This window comes from Cyphomyrmex costatus, unplaced genomic scaffold (genome assembly GCF_001594065.2).
Source record: "Cyphomyrmex costatus isolate MS0001 unplaced genomic scaffold, Ccosl1.0 scaffold5, whole genome shotgun sequence".
Taxonomy (NCBI): domain Eukaryota; kingdom Metazoa; phylum Arthropoda; class Insecta; order Hymenoptera; family Formicidae; genus Cyphomyrmex; species Cyphomyrmex costatus.
In genome coordinates this window covers 5582127-5596860 of record NW_017279267.1, presented here as the reverse complement: position 1 = coordinate 5596860, position 14734 = coordinate 5582127, and the positions used below count along the sequence as shown (strand labels likewise).

Sequence of the window (14734 nt, the reverse complement as noted above, 5' to 3'; positions counted from 1 at the left end):
TGTGTGCTCTTATGGGCCACGTGTCTTACACATAAGACTGCGTTTGGTTTGAGCGGCTTTCAGCTCTTTTATCCTCGTCTTACGTCTAATGAATGATAAAGAAGAATCATGATAATAGCGTTTAAGACGCTTGAGCATCCAACCAAGTGCAACCATAATATTAAATCTATGTAACAGTTGTAAAATTAGTGCGAAACTAAACCATATGTATAAATATATCATATAAACGCTATTATCATATATATATAATATATATATGTGAAGTATGATCTTTATTCTTATTACTTAGTTTTTGTTGTAATAAATAAAATATTTGTTCTAATATTCTTATATTGTGATTTATGCTGTCAGAGTTGCTAAATTTACTTTATTAATATATTGATTTTATTGTATATATTGATTCAACCTGAAAAATCCATTGTAATTTTACAACACAATCCAAAGAGTACAATAAATTAGAGAACTGCGTTAATTTAAGGACGATTTATTTGATCATATTAAGTATAATTCAGTGCTTAATTGATCATAATAGGGAGTTTTTGCAATACCGTTTTATCCCTGATACAGTGAACGCTAAAATCACGTTATCTTTTTCTTCACAACTAATTAAGAAAAGGATAACGTGACTTTAGCGTTCACCGTATCTGGGATAAACGGTATTGCAAAAACTCCCTATTAATGAAGAAGAAAGACGGAAATTCATGTATTAATTCATCTTTCTATATTCCTGTCAGAAGATATAATTGAAAAAACAATCATTCGGGATTTTTATGGAAAGAGGCGGAATGATTAAATGATTTTGTAATATTTACAACTTTATAACAATGCTTTACACACACACACAATCAGTACGCGCATTTATAGAACTATACTTTAGCATAGATATTCACAATCCTCAGTTTGAAAAAAAAAGAAAGTAATATACTTTTAATTGGATTATAGATGTTTAGTAACAAAAACTATCAGTTTTAAATAATTTTATAAATGGCAGAAGAGATATACTGGTTGGTTTTTGTTAAGTAAAAAATTATAAGAGAGAGGGGAAGTTTGTCATAATTAAATATTATAACTTGTTATCTTCAAATATAGTCGCAAAGAAAATAAATAATATTCAATATATGTACCAACCTTTTTAATATAAACATTCAGTTTTATTTAGTCGCGTTTGTTAAATCAACATTATATACAAACAATTGAAATATTATAGGCAAAATATTAAACACAGTATAAATAAATGCAAATTTGATTTTTATCATACAATGGCCACATCATTTTTTTTCTTTTGTCTATCAAGCAGCAAATAAAAGTCATTTTATTTCAATAGTCTATGACCCACAGGATATTAATTCCAGATGATCCTGCATTGACTCGTCCTAACATGCCGTGATCTCGCGTTTTGACTATGTATAAAAAGAGTAAGATCGTATGAAACAAATTATTGCGGCCCTAAAAAAAAAACATAAATACCATTATAAAACAATAAACACTATATAAATATATTTTTGCGATAAGATTTCAATTACCCGTTGTACTTCCTCGTAATCGCTCGGAAGAGAATCGCCGGATAGTGCCAAGTTGTAATGCGGTGGATTGATGGATTGACAGACTATTATTGGACCCTTGTTTCGAGGCAATTCCATTCCAGATCTCGCCATATATCTCGATGTAAATGGCCTGGCATCCGGTTGATCCAAAGGCGCTTCCAATTGTGTGTCCATGTAGGTTGAAATTAAATGCATTATTATCTGCAAAAAAACATAGAATATACCGGAAAAGATTAAAATCTCTAGAAGACAGCTACAATCTTTCTTAGATACAAAAAATTATAATTCTCTATATGCTTACTGCGGAATCCGTTGGCAAGCTGGAATCCCATTCTTTACCATTATGAGATCCACCACCGTTCCATTTAAATTCGCTCATGGATCCTCCTTTTGCAAGTATTTTTATTCTTTTTACGAGGTACTCCTGATTATTACAAAGCTCTAGAAAGGGAACTAATGTGGGCAGAGTGGGAATCACACAGACCAAAAATTGTGCTTGTGCAAGTTTCCTGAGTCTGTCCAGACCTACATGGCCTGGCTGTGAGTCGCTTAGACCATGGCGTACTAATGTTGCACATATATTGTCTATCTCCAATGCCACACGTTCAACAACTGTCTTGCTAATCCACTAAAATATTTTATATATATATTTGAAGTATTAAATCAGACAATTCTTTTGTTCTTTATAACACTAATTTTTTTTTTTTATATTGTAATTCTTACCATTCGAAGATTGGCAGTCCATTCGTTTACTTTATTAGGATCAACTCTATACTTCCTCCATACATCTAGTGCACCAAATGTACCTCTAGGAGAACTTCCTTCCTCAGCAGGACTGGTTGCTTTTGTTTTATCTAAATAACAATATAATTAAAAAAAATTTTTACAGAGAAATATGCATATATAATATTAAATAAATTTTAGATTGTAATACCTATGGTAGGTGCCAATTGATAAGCGCATCTTCTTAACAATGGCGATACTTCACCAGGACTCCGAGTAGCAGGATGAGACCAAAAGGAACTCAAGAGATTGGAAGGTTGATCAACATTTGTGGATAATACACACTTTCTTTGCTGTTCAACTTCTTTGAGATATGTCTCAAGTTCACATTCGTCCTGAATAAGATCCTCATTTGTCAGGCTACCATTTAAAGAAATGTTTGTAGATTTACTGAATGATCCATTGGGGCACACAGTTGCTTTGGGAGATGTAAAATTACTATATTTAAAAAATGGGACTGATGCTGAATAATCCTCTTGAAAAAAAAAAGAAATAAAAAATATAAAAAACTGTTTTGCATAATAAAATTTAAGACTAATTTTAATACAATAAAAGAATATTTTGCATACTGTCACTTAGAACTAAAGATCCAAGAGTTGGTGATCGTCTGTTAAGATTTATGCATGACAAATTCAATAAGGGACTTGGCTCTGGAGTTGTCTGCTTCTGAGGCATCTTATCCTTGAATAAAGGATCATCTTCTGATACTCCTAAAAGCGGTCGTTGTTTAGGGCTCAGCGTAATCGGTTTCAAACTCAGAATTGCCCAGGTATATTGTATAATGTGATACAGAGTATTCAAAGCAAATAACGATGCTAAGCACCATTCGATCCAATAAACCGGTTTGTATGCGAATCCACCATAAAATCTAAGAAACAGCCAAGCTTGTAAGAATCGTTATCTTATTTTAAATATAATTTAAAAGAAAAAGGTCTTACATATCAAAAACTGTGATGCTAAGTAGTACACTGTTGATGAAAAACCATATGATACTATTACGGGCTTTACACTGAGTTTGCCTTAGATCTAATAATTGTTGTACCTGCGGCTTGGGCGTTAAAACTCTGCAAGTAATGTTATAATTTATCATGAATTTAGAAAAGAACATTATTTATAAAGTATGTCCTAACCTCATCGGGTAATAATTTATGTATTTACCTCGCGTTAGGAGAAATGCATTTCATAGGAGAGTGAAAGTTACTCATATTTAAAAAAAATCTATGTCACGCTAAGTTAAATAATTACTATTCTTATTATTATTCTCTGAACTCCAAGAGATTATTACATTATACTTTTCTACACAATTTGCAACACCGCTTTGAACGTATTTTAAAATTGCTACCAACATCAGCTTTCCCCCTATAATCCAATCAGTTGCTTGGCTGTTGAACTAGGGAAATATTTTTTATTATGTTAACTGCACTGTTGGTCAAGAAAGGTATCGATCCATGAAACTTTTTCCCTAATGTAAATGTACCCGTTTGGTTTATATTTTTAGATCTAATATGCTAATCAGATGAAAAAGCTCACTGAGCAGTCCTGCTTCTGGATCCATGATTCTTTGAAACTTAATATGTTAGTAATTTAAAAAAATATATATTTCTTTTCAAATATATAGATTTTAAAATTGACTATATATTTATAATATATCATATATACAAAATATAGATGTCAATTTTATTGTAGATTTTATTGTAATAAAAAATTTATTGTATTATATAAAATATATATATATAAATACATAACAATATATAATTTATTTACATTTAGATTAACAATACACCTTCCTACAATAATTATTTGAGAATTATAACTTCTGTATCCTTTTATCAGTAGCTTTTATTTTTAATCAGTGCTTTCTTTTATGTATATCACATGACCTAGCACTTGGCCAATTTCACAAGAAGCTTATTTTTTTTAACGGTGTCACCTATAGAACACAGCACATCCTCAATCATTCCATCGATGGAGGCCTTAATAATATGCTGCAAATAGAAAAATATTAGATTATATACATATTACATTAACATTAATAAAGTAGATTCAATAAATTTACCTCCATTTTCATAGCGACAATCACAAGCAAAGAATCACCCTTCTTTACAACATCTCCCTTATTAATGAAAATTTTGTCAACTAATCCAGGCATTGGGCTTAGAGCCGTGTATGGATTTTGCTCCGACTGGTTTGTAATCGCAGTCACGAATTTGGGAGTAGGAATAACCAGTTGCCATTCACGATCCTATGAATATAATTGTCTCACTGAACTATATGCAGCATATTACAGTTATTATTAAACGCTATGGCAACTAATCGATTACCGTAATCGTAAATATGTGTAACTTATTATTAAGTTTCACCGTTCGTGCTTTAGTGATAATCCCATCAATTTCTGCAAGCAATTCTAAAGCACCATTAGTCTTCTTCAAGGTACCAATTACTTTTTTCCAGGATCCTAATCTGTTGACTCTCATTAGATATACATCTGGTTCGACATACTTCACTTCCACCGAGTTATTTTCGTTTCCAACATCGAAGAGAAAAGTACGGCTTAATATATGATTTAATCTCAGTCCAGTTTCTATAGCAAATGGAGTAAAAGGATTCTTTGTTTCTAAGGATATACTTAACGACTCCATATCCTCATACAGAATCAAGGCGAGAGTTCCTTGTATCAATATTTTGTTAGATATATGTAATTTAGGAAATAGTTGTTCAAAGTTCTCCTCAATAAATCCTGTGTGCACTTCGCCACTTTGAAATTTCGGATGTGCACAAAGATCTTTGATAAATTCTATGTTTGTATCTAAGCCAGCTATCTGCAAATATAATTTTTCAAAAGTAAATATCTAAATAAGGGGCTTAAAGAATTAAAATTTAAATAATATTAACAGTAAAACTATGTATTTTCATCTGCAAGCAATAACTGCTTTAAACAAATTATTACATACAATATAATATGATTATACTGTAAGTTTTCATTTCTAAGTTTACTAAAGATGACCTGGTGTAAGCTAAAATGTTTGAATATTGTGCATTAGTATAATTCTCTTTCAAAATATATTGCAACTTGTTAAGCATTAACTTCGTGCCTGACTCATTGCCCTTTTTTTGATACGAATTAAAATAATTATTTCAATTATCAATTAAATATAATTATTTTACTCGTGTAATCTATAATGCAATAAGTTTTTTTTATGAATTTTCAATTTTTTAATTGCACTACTTACATTATATTCACTGAGATTTGATGTGAGTACTTTAAGAGCTTCGTTCCTGTCTTTTCCCCAGACCACTAATTTTGCAATCATCGGATCGTAATGTACAGATACCTCGTCGTTCTGTCGCACTCCGGTTTCGACTCTGACATTATCCCTTGCTTCAGGAGGCTTCAAGTATAAAAGCTGACCAGCTCCTGGTAAGAAACCATTCCTTGGATTCTGTATCACGACAACGATAAATCCATTCAATAATAAATTGTGTTTATACACATTTATTTTGTTATGTAAGACATAAATAGACATAATATCATAGCAATTACTTCAGCATAAATTCTTGCTTCAAATGCATGGCCGTTAAGCTTAATCTGTTCTTGTTTTAACGGGAGTTCTTCACCACTTGCGACTCTCAATTGCCATTCAACCAGATCCAAATTGGTAATTGCTTCTGTAACGGGATGTTCTACTTGGAGACGCGTATTCATTTCCATAAAGTGGAAACTGTGATTGTTCCGATCCATTATGAATTCTACCGTTCCAGCGCCCACATATCCTACAGCTTTAGCTGCACGAACAGCCGCTTCGCCCAATTCTTGCCTAAGCTGCTGGGAAATGCCAGGCTGTAAAAGAGAGTCATATATAATCGTTTTAGTCTCTTCTATCGTTCTGTAAATCTCAATGATAAAAATACGTACAGCAGGCGCTTCTTCAATTACTTTTTGATGTCTCCTTTGTACAGAGCAATCTCTTTCAAACAGATAAACGGCGTTTCCATGTTTATCAGCGAAAATCTGTACTTCTACATGCCTAGGTTCAGTAACATATTTTTCCAAAAGTACTGCCGAATCACCGAATGCTTTCTCAGATTCGGTTCTTGCGGATTCCAATGCCTCAATGAAATCGGATTCTTTCTGAGCAATTCTCATACCTTTTCCACCACCACCGCGCACAGCCTTAATCATCAATGGAAAGCCAATCTTCCTGGCTTCTGTCAATAGAATTTCATTTGTCTGATTCTCACCATGATATCCTAGAATATTAGAAATTGTTTTAATATACATGGCAATGCTATCCAGTCAAATAAATATGAGAGGTCAGTAAATAGATCTTTTTAAATCCTATAACTTTTGTTTGAAACATTTTTCCATATTTTTTATAATTTTTAAGATATTTTGGTGTTAAAGTTAAAATAGAACACCTAGTATAATACTAGTATATACTAGTATATACTAGGATAGAAAAACATCTACCTTCTATAATAGGAACTCCAGCTTTTGTCATGATAGCCTTTGAGGTATTCTTGATACCCATGTCTTGTATCGCACTAGCGGGAGGACCAATGAATATAACATTCTCCTTTTCACATAATTGTGCAAATTCTGTATTTTCTGAAAGAAATCCATATCCTGGATGAATGGCTTGGCATTTTGCCTGCTTGGCTACTGATATAATCTTGTCTTGTCGCAGGTAACTCTGGCTAGATTGAGCTGGTCCAATACAATAAGCTTCATCAGCTTGTTCCACATGCATAGAATTTCTGTCTGCTTCGCTATAGACTGCCACAGTCCTTATACCAAGTTTCTTGGCAGTTTTTGTTATACGACATGCTATCTCTCCACGGTTTGCTATCAGAATCTGTAAAATAGACCTATGTTACAATAAGCATGTATCTTTTAAGTCTTAAGTGATAGTTAGCCATTCTAAAAACTGACCTTGTTGATTTTGTTAATCTGCGAAACTGATTGATGTGAATTTCGGACGTACGAGGTTAGCTGACTCCTGATTACGTTAGTGAATAATTTATATGTGATTAATATAATAAATACAACAAAAGAATACTGACAGAGAAGATACTATATGCTACTTGCCTGTGTAATGCTGACTTTAATTTTCCAAAATGATGCATAATTTGTGTATTCCAACTCGATGAATACATAATATGCGACATGTAATAAACGTATCTTTGTAACAATAATGTTTGTGTTGATGTGTTATCACTTGTCATATCATACTTGTCGGAGTGGGGGAATTTGTCAGCGAAGTTTCGCCGAATGAAATTGTACCTTAACCTTTAACCTCTATGCGCATTGGAGCATACTCCACTACTCCAGACTCCACTCACATCGTACTATCGCAGTGTTGCGTGGCTGACAGATTTCCTAACCTCAAGTCGTCAACTTTAACGCTTAATGTCTCAGTTTGTTGGGCAGAGCGACGCTTTTTTGCCAAATTCTTTCGTTTCACGATTTCAAAAACGCGTCTAATAAGCCTAATTTTATTGATTTTTGAAGTACTGTAGCTAAACTGTATAAACCCCTAATTTTATTAATTTTTGAGGTGCTGCAGCTAAACTGTATAATAATTACTGTTTATTCACTGAAAATTGTCGTTATACAATGAAGAGAGTCATTATTTTTGTTAACGGTACTGATGTTAATGGCAAAGTAAGTATCATGTTTTACTTGTATTACATATATATATAAATAAAAATATATATAAATAAAAATTATATATTTAAATTACATTTTAATGATTACTTTATTATTTGTAAGTTGATTATTTAACATTTATACACATATATATGTGTATAAATTAGAAACTAAGGACAATTATATTTTTATTTAGCAAAATGAAATTATAACATCACTTATATTTATAGGGAAAGCCTTCTGCATTTATATCTGTATATTAATACACACATTTGTTAATTTTTAATATTCTTGCAATCAAAGGATAAACTGAAAGTTATAACTTGTTATATGTACAATTGAACAACAGTTTGTTAGATTTACAAAACATAAAATTAATAGAAATGTACAGAAATATAATGATATTAGTATAATAGAAACATAATACTGCACAGTAAAAAACATTTCGTATTTGTATTGAAAACAGACCATTCAAATCCTCATTAAACTTTTGTATTAAATTTTTCAACATATACTTGATTATTAATTTAACATATAATTGTTATTTTATATTTAAATTGATATTTAATATTTTTTAGTGTCAAAATTATATAATTTATGAATAAAAAAATAAATAACATAGAAATAATATTATATTTTAAAATATCAATTCTAATATGAACGTGAATAAAATATATGTTATTTTAACAAAAGTTAATTTTATTGAAAAGTGCTTTCATGTTTTGTTTATGAACTGTGTCAGTAATACTTTTACGTATTTATTTTTATTTAAATAATATTTGTTTATATGTTTATCAAGAAGTTGTAAATTATATTATTGTACTATTAACAAGTAGTGTTAAAAGGAGTAACAATTTTATTCAAGTATTTTCTTGAATAAAGAAATTAATTGTTCTTATGACAAATTTTTTAATTTAATTTTGTAATATTTTTTATTGTATTAAATTATACTGATATAATTTTTTTACAGTTTTTTATATTTGTACTTTTCTTAATATACATTTATACCTATATTTCTCATATTTGTGTAATTAAAATATTTAATTTTAGTAATTTATTATAATATGCATTATATTTATTGCAGGTGTTTGTAGTGACTCACTCGTTAGATGAATTATTAACGGCAGCTAGCGCAAAATTTGAAATAGCTGCAAAGAGAATTTTTACGTCGCAAGGTGGTGAAATTGATGACATTAAGCTTATTAGGTAAAAAACTTATTTACTTTTATATTCTGTTTATGCGTAATAATGCATTAAAATTTTTGAATATTGATAAAATATTATTGAATCCTTTGCAGAGACGATGATATTTTATATGTTTCAAATGGGGAAAATTTTATACATACAAATAAGATTTTGAATCATAATCAACTAAGTAAAAATTCAGAATGGATTACACTGAATGTTGGAGGAAAATATTTTACCACAACTAGGAATACCTTGACTAAAAAAGAACCTATGAGTATGTTAGCAAGGTATATTATCTTTTTTATTATAATTAGTTTATAATATATTAGGACGAATGTATACAGTTAAATGTATGTGTGTGTGTATGCAAGCGCGCACAGAGTTCAAAGTTGAACATTATATCTCGATTTTTTATATTTTCGATATTTTTTAAACAATAAAATGATTTACTCACACAAATATTCTACATTGATTCAGTATCAATACTTTTCATAACACGTTTTCTTACCAATTGATTACAATTTAACAACTAACATTGGTTAATTTAAAGCTGAAGTTGAATATAAATGAAGTGTCTACAGTTTGCAACAATTTAAGTATAGAAAACTATATAATAGTTAAATATCAAATTTAAATGTTAAAGGATATGAATAAGAAAAAAGAAAACCGTTTTATTAATATAATGTAATAATATAATGCATTTTATGTAGAATGTTTACAGAAACTGAAAATAGTGAACATGCTATACAACCAAGTAGACAGGATCATAGCGGAGCATATTTGATTGATAGAAGTCCTACTTATTTTGAACCGTTGTTAAATTACTTGAGACATGGTCAAATGATACTTGATTCTAATGTTAACGTAGCTGGTATATATGAATCTTATTAATGTTTTTATACGACTAACTTATTCATTGTAATAAGACTAATGTTTTGATACAGGAGTTTTAGCAGAAGCTTGTTTTTATGGTATTGAAGGCGCTATTCGAATCCTTACTACAATGTTAGAAAAAGAAGAACTGCAAAAAGAGGGTCTTATATCTCTAACTCGCAAAGATGTACTTAAGGCAATTATGTCTACACCAATTAACGCAGAACTTAGATTCCAAGGAGTTGATTTTGTAAGAGCCGATCTTTCGAAATTAGATCTTAGAAATATTAACTTTAAGGTACGTTTACTTTTATAATGTAAAGGACAGAATATGAGCTAATGGAGTATAATGCCATTTTTTGCATTAGATTATATGCGATTCTTCAATGTAATCGTCAGATGTAACGCTTACAATTAGTTTATAGAATTTCTCTAAGGTGTATACATGTGATCATGAAAAATTGCATTATGCGCTATTGACCAAATTAGACGATAAAAATAATTCTAATAAAAAATTATAACTTTATTTACGTATTTTCTATCATATTATAGTACGCCATTATGCATCACTGTAGTCTGGCAGGTGCTAATTTATCAGGATGTTGCTTTGAACGTGCTGATTTATCCCATGCCAATTTGCAAGGTGCACAACTTGTATGCGTAAAAATGTCATGTGCAAATCTAGCTGCAGCCAATCTGCATTCGTGTAATTTTGAAGATCCTGGTGGTCTATCAGCAAATATGGAAGGTGTAAACTTGAAAGGTGCAAATCTTGAAGGCAGTAACATGGCAGCCGTCAACCTCCGAGTAGCTACATTAAAGAATGCTATTCTTAGGAATTGCATTTTGAGATCAGCTGTTTTAGCCGGTGCCGATTTAGAGGTATTTTTATCTCGTTATACTGTATTTTAAACTAAAAACTATTTTAATACATTCTTTACAATTTTCTTCTCTTGCTATTATACCTATATGTACTTACATATCCATGCTATTTTTTTTAGTGCTGTGATTTATCTGGTTCTGATCTACAAGATGCAAATTTGCGCGGTGCAAATTTAAAAGATGCTGCTTTTGAGTTAATGTTAACGCCACTGCATATGTCTCAGACAATACGATAACAATGAATGTCATGCTGCATATATTACTGCAGCTTAAATTCAATAATTTTTATATAATTTATATTAACTTATTTGTGTACGTGAATGAGTGCGTGCGTGCGTGCGTGCGTGCGTGCGTGCGTGCGTGCGTGCGTGCGTGCGTGCGTGCGTGCGTGCGTGCGTGCGTGAGTGAGTGAGTGAGTGAGTGCATATGTGCGCGTGTGTATGGTGTAGCGCGGCCGGTGTACATACCTATATCATAAAAAGATAGACTGTTCATTTGATATTACTGTGTCTCTTGATAATGTTATAACATATAATATTATTTTCCAGTAATTATTCTTAAATATTTAAACAGTATTTATGTAAAGTTCCTGTTCGTTATTATTTCAGATTGCAACGTTATAAAAGCAAGGAAATACATAATAAAAATTTTTCTAAATTATATTTGAAAGAAACATTTTTCAGTTAAACATCATTTACCATTGATAAGATAGGTTTATAAAATATCGAAAACTTCTTGTCTTCGAGAAAAGATTAAATCATATTTATTTCTATATTTTATTAATTTAACAGTTTGTGTCATTTAACAGTTGTAAACATAGCTTATTTTATTTTTTTGTTATTCATAATTCATTTCCAGATACATGGATATTTATTAACTACTGAAATAAAAAGGAGAATTTTTAGTATAAAATTTACAAGTCGATCGATTATATGAATAATAAGTTCTATCGATTATACGTAAGTGTTGTTTTATTAAAACATATTTTTATATTAATATTATGTATTTTCGAAGAACTTTTATTATTTATTTTCTTTTGACATCACAATATATGATAGTAATAGTGAATCAACAGGAGCTCTAAAAATGTAACGTTGATTAAGTGTGTGCGTGTGAGTGTTATCGCTGTGTCGTAATCCATTGCGCGCGCGCTCACACATGCAGTCATACAACAATATTCCTGTTACATTTTATTATGTAAAATGTAAGAATAAAAGAACTTTAGCAACTGGTGTATAAAATATAGTTATATAATGAAAATAATAATGAAAATATGTTTTCGATTGTTTTATGTTAAAATTTTATGAAATGATTTTGATTTTTTTTTACATATATTAAAAAATTTTTATAATATAAATATGTAAAATTTGTTTTCCCTACCTTCTCTGTTTTCAAATAATTTATCTGTTACGTCATATAATTTTTTTACATATATTTTTTACGTTTTTATGGTATTTTCTTCAGAGATGCCAAAGGGTTTGCGAATTATCGCCGTGTCGTGATTTATTGCTAATGCTAATAGTCGTATTCAGCAACATATTTATTTTGCATCTATTGGAAGTTTTCTTCATCCTGATTGGACTATATTTTCAGATTTAAAAATATAATTTAATCAACGTGAGAAGAAAACTTCTAACAATTAAAAAATGAATATTCTGCTGAATGCAACCAATATTTCGTGAACCTGATACTGTTTCAGTACGCTTCTCGCCTTGAAATGAACGTCAAAAATCATGAAACATTAGTAATGGACCACGGCGATAACCCGTTTCTGTTTTTTTATACATGTTATAAGTAATAAATGTATATATACATATAATAATTTATAATATTATTATAAAATTAAATATTTTAAAATTTAAATAAATGTACAATTTAGGCAAAGTTTTAAACAATTGAGTTTTATATGAAAAATAAAATGTCAAGAATATACACAAAACTAGATACCACAAAAATATATAATATATATTATATATATGTATATACTTATATAATGTGTGTGTGTGTAGTACACATACACACAACTATAACACTACGCTTTATATAATAAATATAACACAAATATAATACACTATATATATACATAATAACAACAAAAACTTTTAAATTTATTTTGAGAGTTGATTAAATATTTATTATAAATTTCATTTTAATTTAGTTTCTTTATTTTATGTATAATACTTTAACAAGTAGTTTACATATTGTAAATAATAATAGTACTGTGTATGTTACAATTGTTGTTGAAGATTTTCATGTTTCTTTATAATATACTATCTATTTTTTATTGAGCATATATATTTATATAGAATATACCTATATTTATTATTTATTTTCATTGAATTTTAATAAATTAATCTAAGTATTTAATTTTGTCTTAACTATATAGAACTTTCTTATATATCGACATTATAATTAAAATAAAAATTTACTTTTGCAACATTTAAGATAGTTTTAGTACAATGTGTGTAATTACTCCAAAATGCCTTCTGAAATTTCTCTCTTTTCTTATTTCCTTTTTTTCTTGAAACGAAAATGTATGGGATATGTATGGGATATAATATTAGGCAAATAAGACAATTTATATTGTATAATGATGAAATAAGATATCAACAAAATAAAATCTCTTTTGATGATTAAAAGATTACTTCTTGTATGTAAAATATAGTTATGTTAAGCTACTTCTAGGCTTTGATGTGTTACATAATCAGATCTTAATATCGAATTATGCGGTTTTGAAGGCTTTATAGAGATGTAAAGAAGCATCAAAAGTGGAATGTTATTGGAGTTGTATTATTGAGGTAGTGTATACCTTAGGACTTCAGGTACTCTAAAGATAATCTTGTCGGCAAAAATAAATGATATTTACGTTATTTGATTCCGTTGATTTTTGTATGTATTTATTATCCATAATTAAATATTACAAAATGACATCAAATCGTGTTACGATAATGTTTATTATATAAACTTTATATTAAATACGTTATTATTGTTCATTTTGAATAAATTTTATATATAAAGATACACACTGATAACTTGTATCGGCTCAAATTGGTATTTTATTGTTTTTTTGGATAAGCTTTATGTAAGATAGTTTTATAAAAAATTAAATATCAAAAATTTTTATTTAAATTCTCTTTAGTTATTTGATCTATCGTATTTTTAAGTATATGTTTAAAAAGAAATGTGATACAATTCCAGTTTTCTTTATATAATCAAGATTTAAGTTTTAATCTATATTTAAAAAATCATTCGTTTAAATATTAGAATAATATAATTATTAAACTAATCAAATTTTTATTAATGGATTGAATAATTTGTCAAAGAATATTAAATATTTTTTATCAGTAACATAAATGAAAGACTATTTTTTTATAAATATACCTTTTTTTAAAATTATTAAAAAAAAATATATATAATATCTTTTTAAAGATTTTAGTGTTTATAAAGTGATTTTTTTACGTTAATTTCACACTCGTTTTAATTATGAGGGAGAATAGATCGAAAATAAAAATATATACAGGGAGGGGCATTTAAAATAGGTCACCTGAATAACTCGCTTGTTTTTGACAATAGAAGAAAAAGTGTCAAACAAAAGTTGCTTGGTTTCGAGGGGCACATAATGTGATGTCAATAATTCTTTTTTTGGTGGAGGCGCTAAAAAGATATGAATAAGGTCACCTCCACTTTTTAAAATGGAATTATGTAATTTTTTTTAGATAACGTGATTCCTCTAATTATTTTGCATATAAAAGTATTAAGGTAGAGATACCAAAAAACCAATAGTTTTCGAGATATTTTACACTTTATTTTGATACAT

General features: G+C 29.1%; 3 protein-coding genes across 3 annotated transcripts; 1 reads left to right on the top strand and 2 right to left on the bottom strand.

Annotated features, from left to right (window-relative positions):
* Positions 1 to 1166: 1166 nt before the first annotated feature.
* LOC108778414 (transmembrane protein 209) lies at positions 1167 to 3637 on the bottom strand. The gene is made up of 8 exons (XM_018545587.1): positions 3486 to 3637; positions 3266 to 3391; positions 2897 to 3195; positions 2479 to 2802; positions 2268 to 2398; positions 1846 to 2172; positions 1524 to 1745; positions 1167 to 1446 (listed from the first exon to the last, which is right to left on the bottom strand). Exons 1-8 carry the CDS (start codon positions 3530 to 3532, stop codon positions 1318 to 1320), a joined length of 1605 nt encoding a protein of 534 aa, XP_018401089.1. The 5' UTR covers positions 3533 to 3637; the 3' UTR covers positions 1167 to 1317.
* Positions 3638 to 4148: 511 nt separating this feature from the next.
* Positions 4149 to 7158, bottom strand: Mccc1 (Methylcrotonoyl-CoA carboxylase 1). Its single transcript, XM_018545478.1, has 7 exons — positions 6796 to 7158; positions 6241 to 6575; positions 5869 to 6165; positions 5558 to 5767; positions 4649 to 5146; positions 4384 to 4569; positions 4149 to 4312 (listed from the first exon to the last, which is right to left on the bottom strand). Exons 1-7 carry the CDS (start codon positions 7073 to 7075, stop codon positions 4208 to 4210), a joined length of 1911 nt encoding a protein of 636 aa, XP_018400980.1. The 5' UTR covers positions 7076 to 7158; the 3' UTR covers positions 4149 to 4207.
* A 783-nt stretch (positions 7159 to 7941) lies between these two features.
* Positions 7942 to 11153, top strand: LOC108778332 (BTB/POZ domain-containing protein KCTD9). Its single transcript, XM_018545479.1, has 7 exons — positions 7942 to 7989; positions 9059 to 9180; positions 9273 to 9449; positions 9873 to 10033; positions 10107 to 10333; positions 10588 to 10917; positions 11037 to 11153. Exons 1-7 carry the CDS (start codon positions 7942 to 7944, stop codon positions 11151 to 11153), a joined length of 1182 nt encoding a protein of 393 aa, XP_018400981.1.
* The last annotated feature ends 3581 nt before the right edge of the window (positions 11154 to 14734 follow it).

Bases quoted from the DNA above. Each gene is read 5' to 3' on its own strand.
- LOC108778414 (XM_018545587.1), bottom strand. From the start codon at position 3,532: ATGAGTAACTTTCACTCTCCTATGAAATGCATTTCTCCTAACGCGAG. The intron at 2,803-2,896 runs GTATGCAAAATA...TTTTTTTTCAAG, and splicing joins ATCTTTAGTTCTAAGTGACA to AGGATTATTCAGCATCAGTC. The intron at 2,173-2,267 runs GTAAGAATTACA...AAAATATTTTAG, and splicing joins GGACTGCCAATCTTCGAATG to TGGATTAGCAAGACAGTTGT.
- Mccc1 (XM_018545478.1), bottom strand. From the start codon at position 7,075: ATGCATGTGGAACAAGCTGATGAAGCTTATTGTATTGGACCAGCTCAA. The intron at 5,147-5,557 runs GTAAGTAGTGCA...TTATATTTGCAG, and splicing joins CAAATCTCAGTGAATATAAT to ATAGCTGGCTTAGATACAAA. The intron at 4,570-4,648 runs GTAATCGATTAG...TTATATTCATAG, and splicing joins TACACATATTTACGATTACG to GATCGTGAATGGCAACTGGT.
- LOC108778332 (XM_018545479.1), top strand. From the start codon at position 7,942: ATGAAGAGAGTCATTATTTTTGTTAACGGTACTGATGTTAATGGCAAA. The intron at 7,990-9,058 runs GTAAGTATCATG...TATTTATTGCAG, and splicing joins GTACTGATGTTAATGGCAAA to GTGTTTGTAGTGACTCACTC. The intron at 10,334-10,587 runs GTACGTTTACTT...ATCATATTATAG, and splicing joins TTAGAAATATTAACTTTAAG to TACGCCATTATGCATCACTG.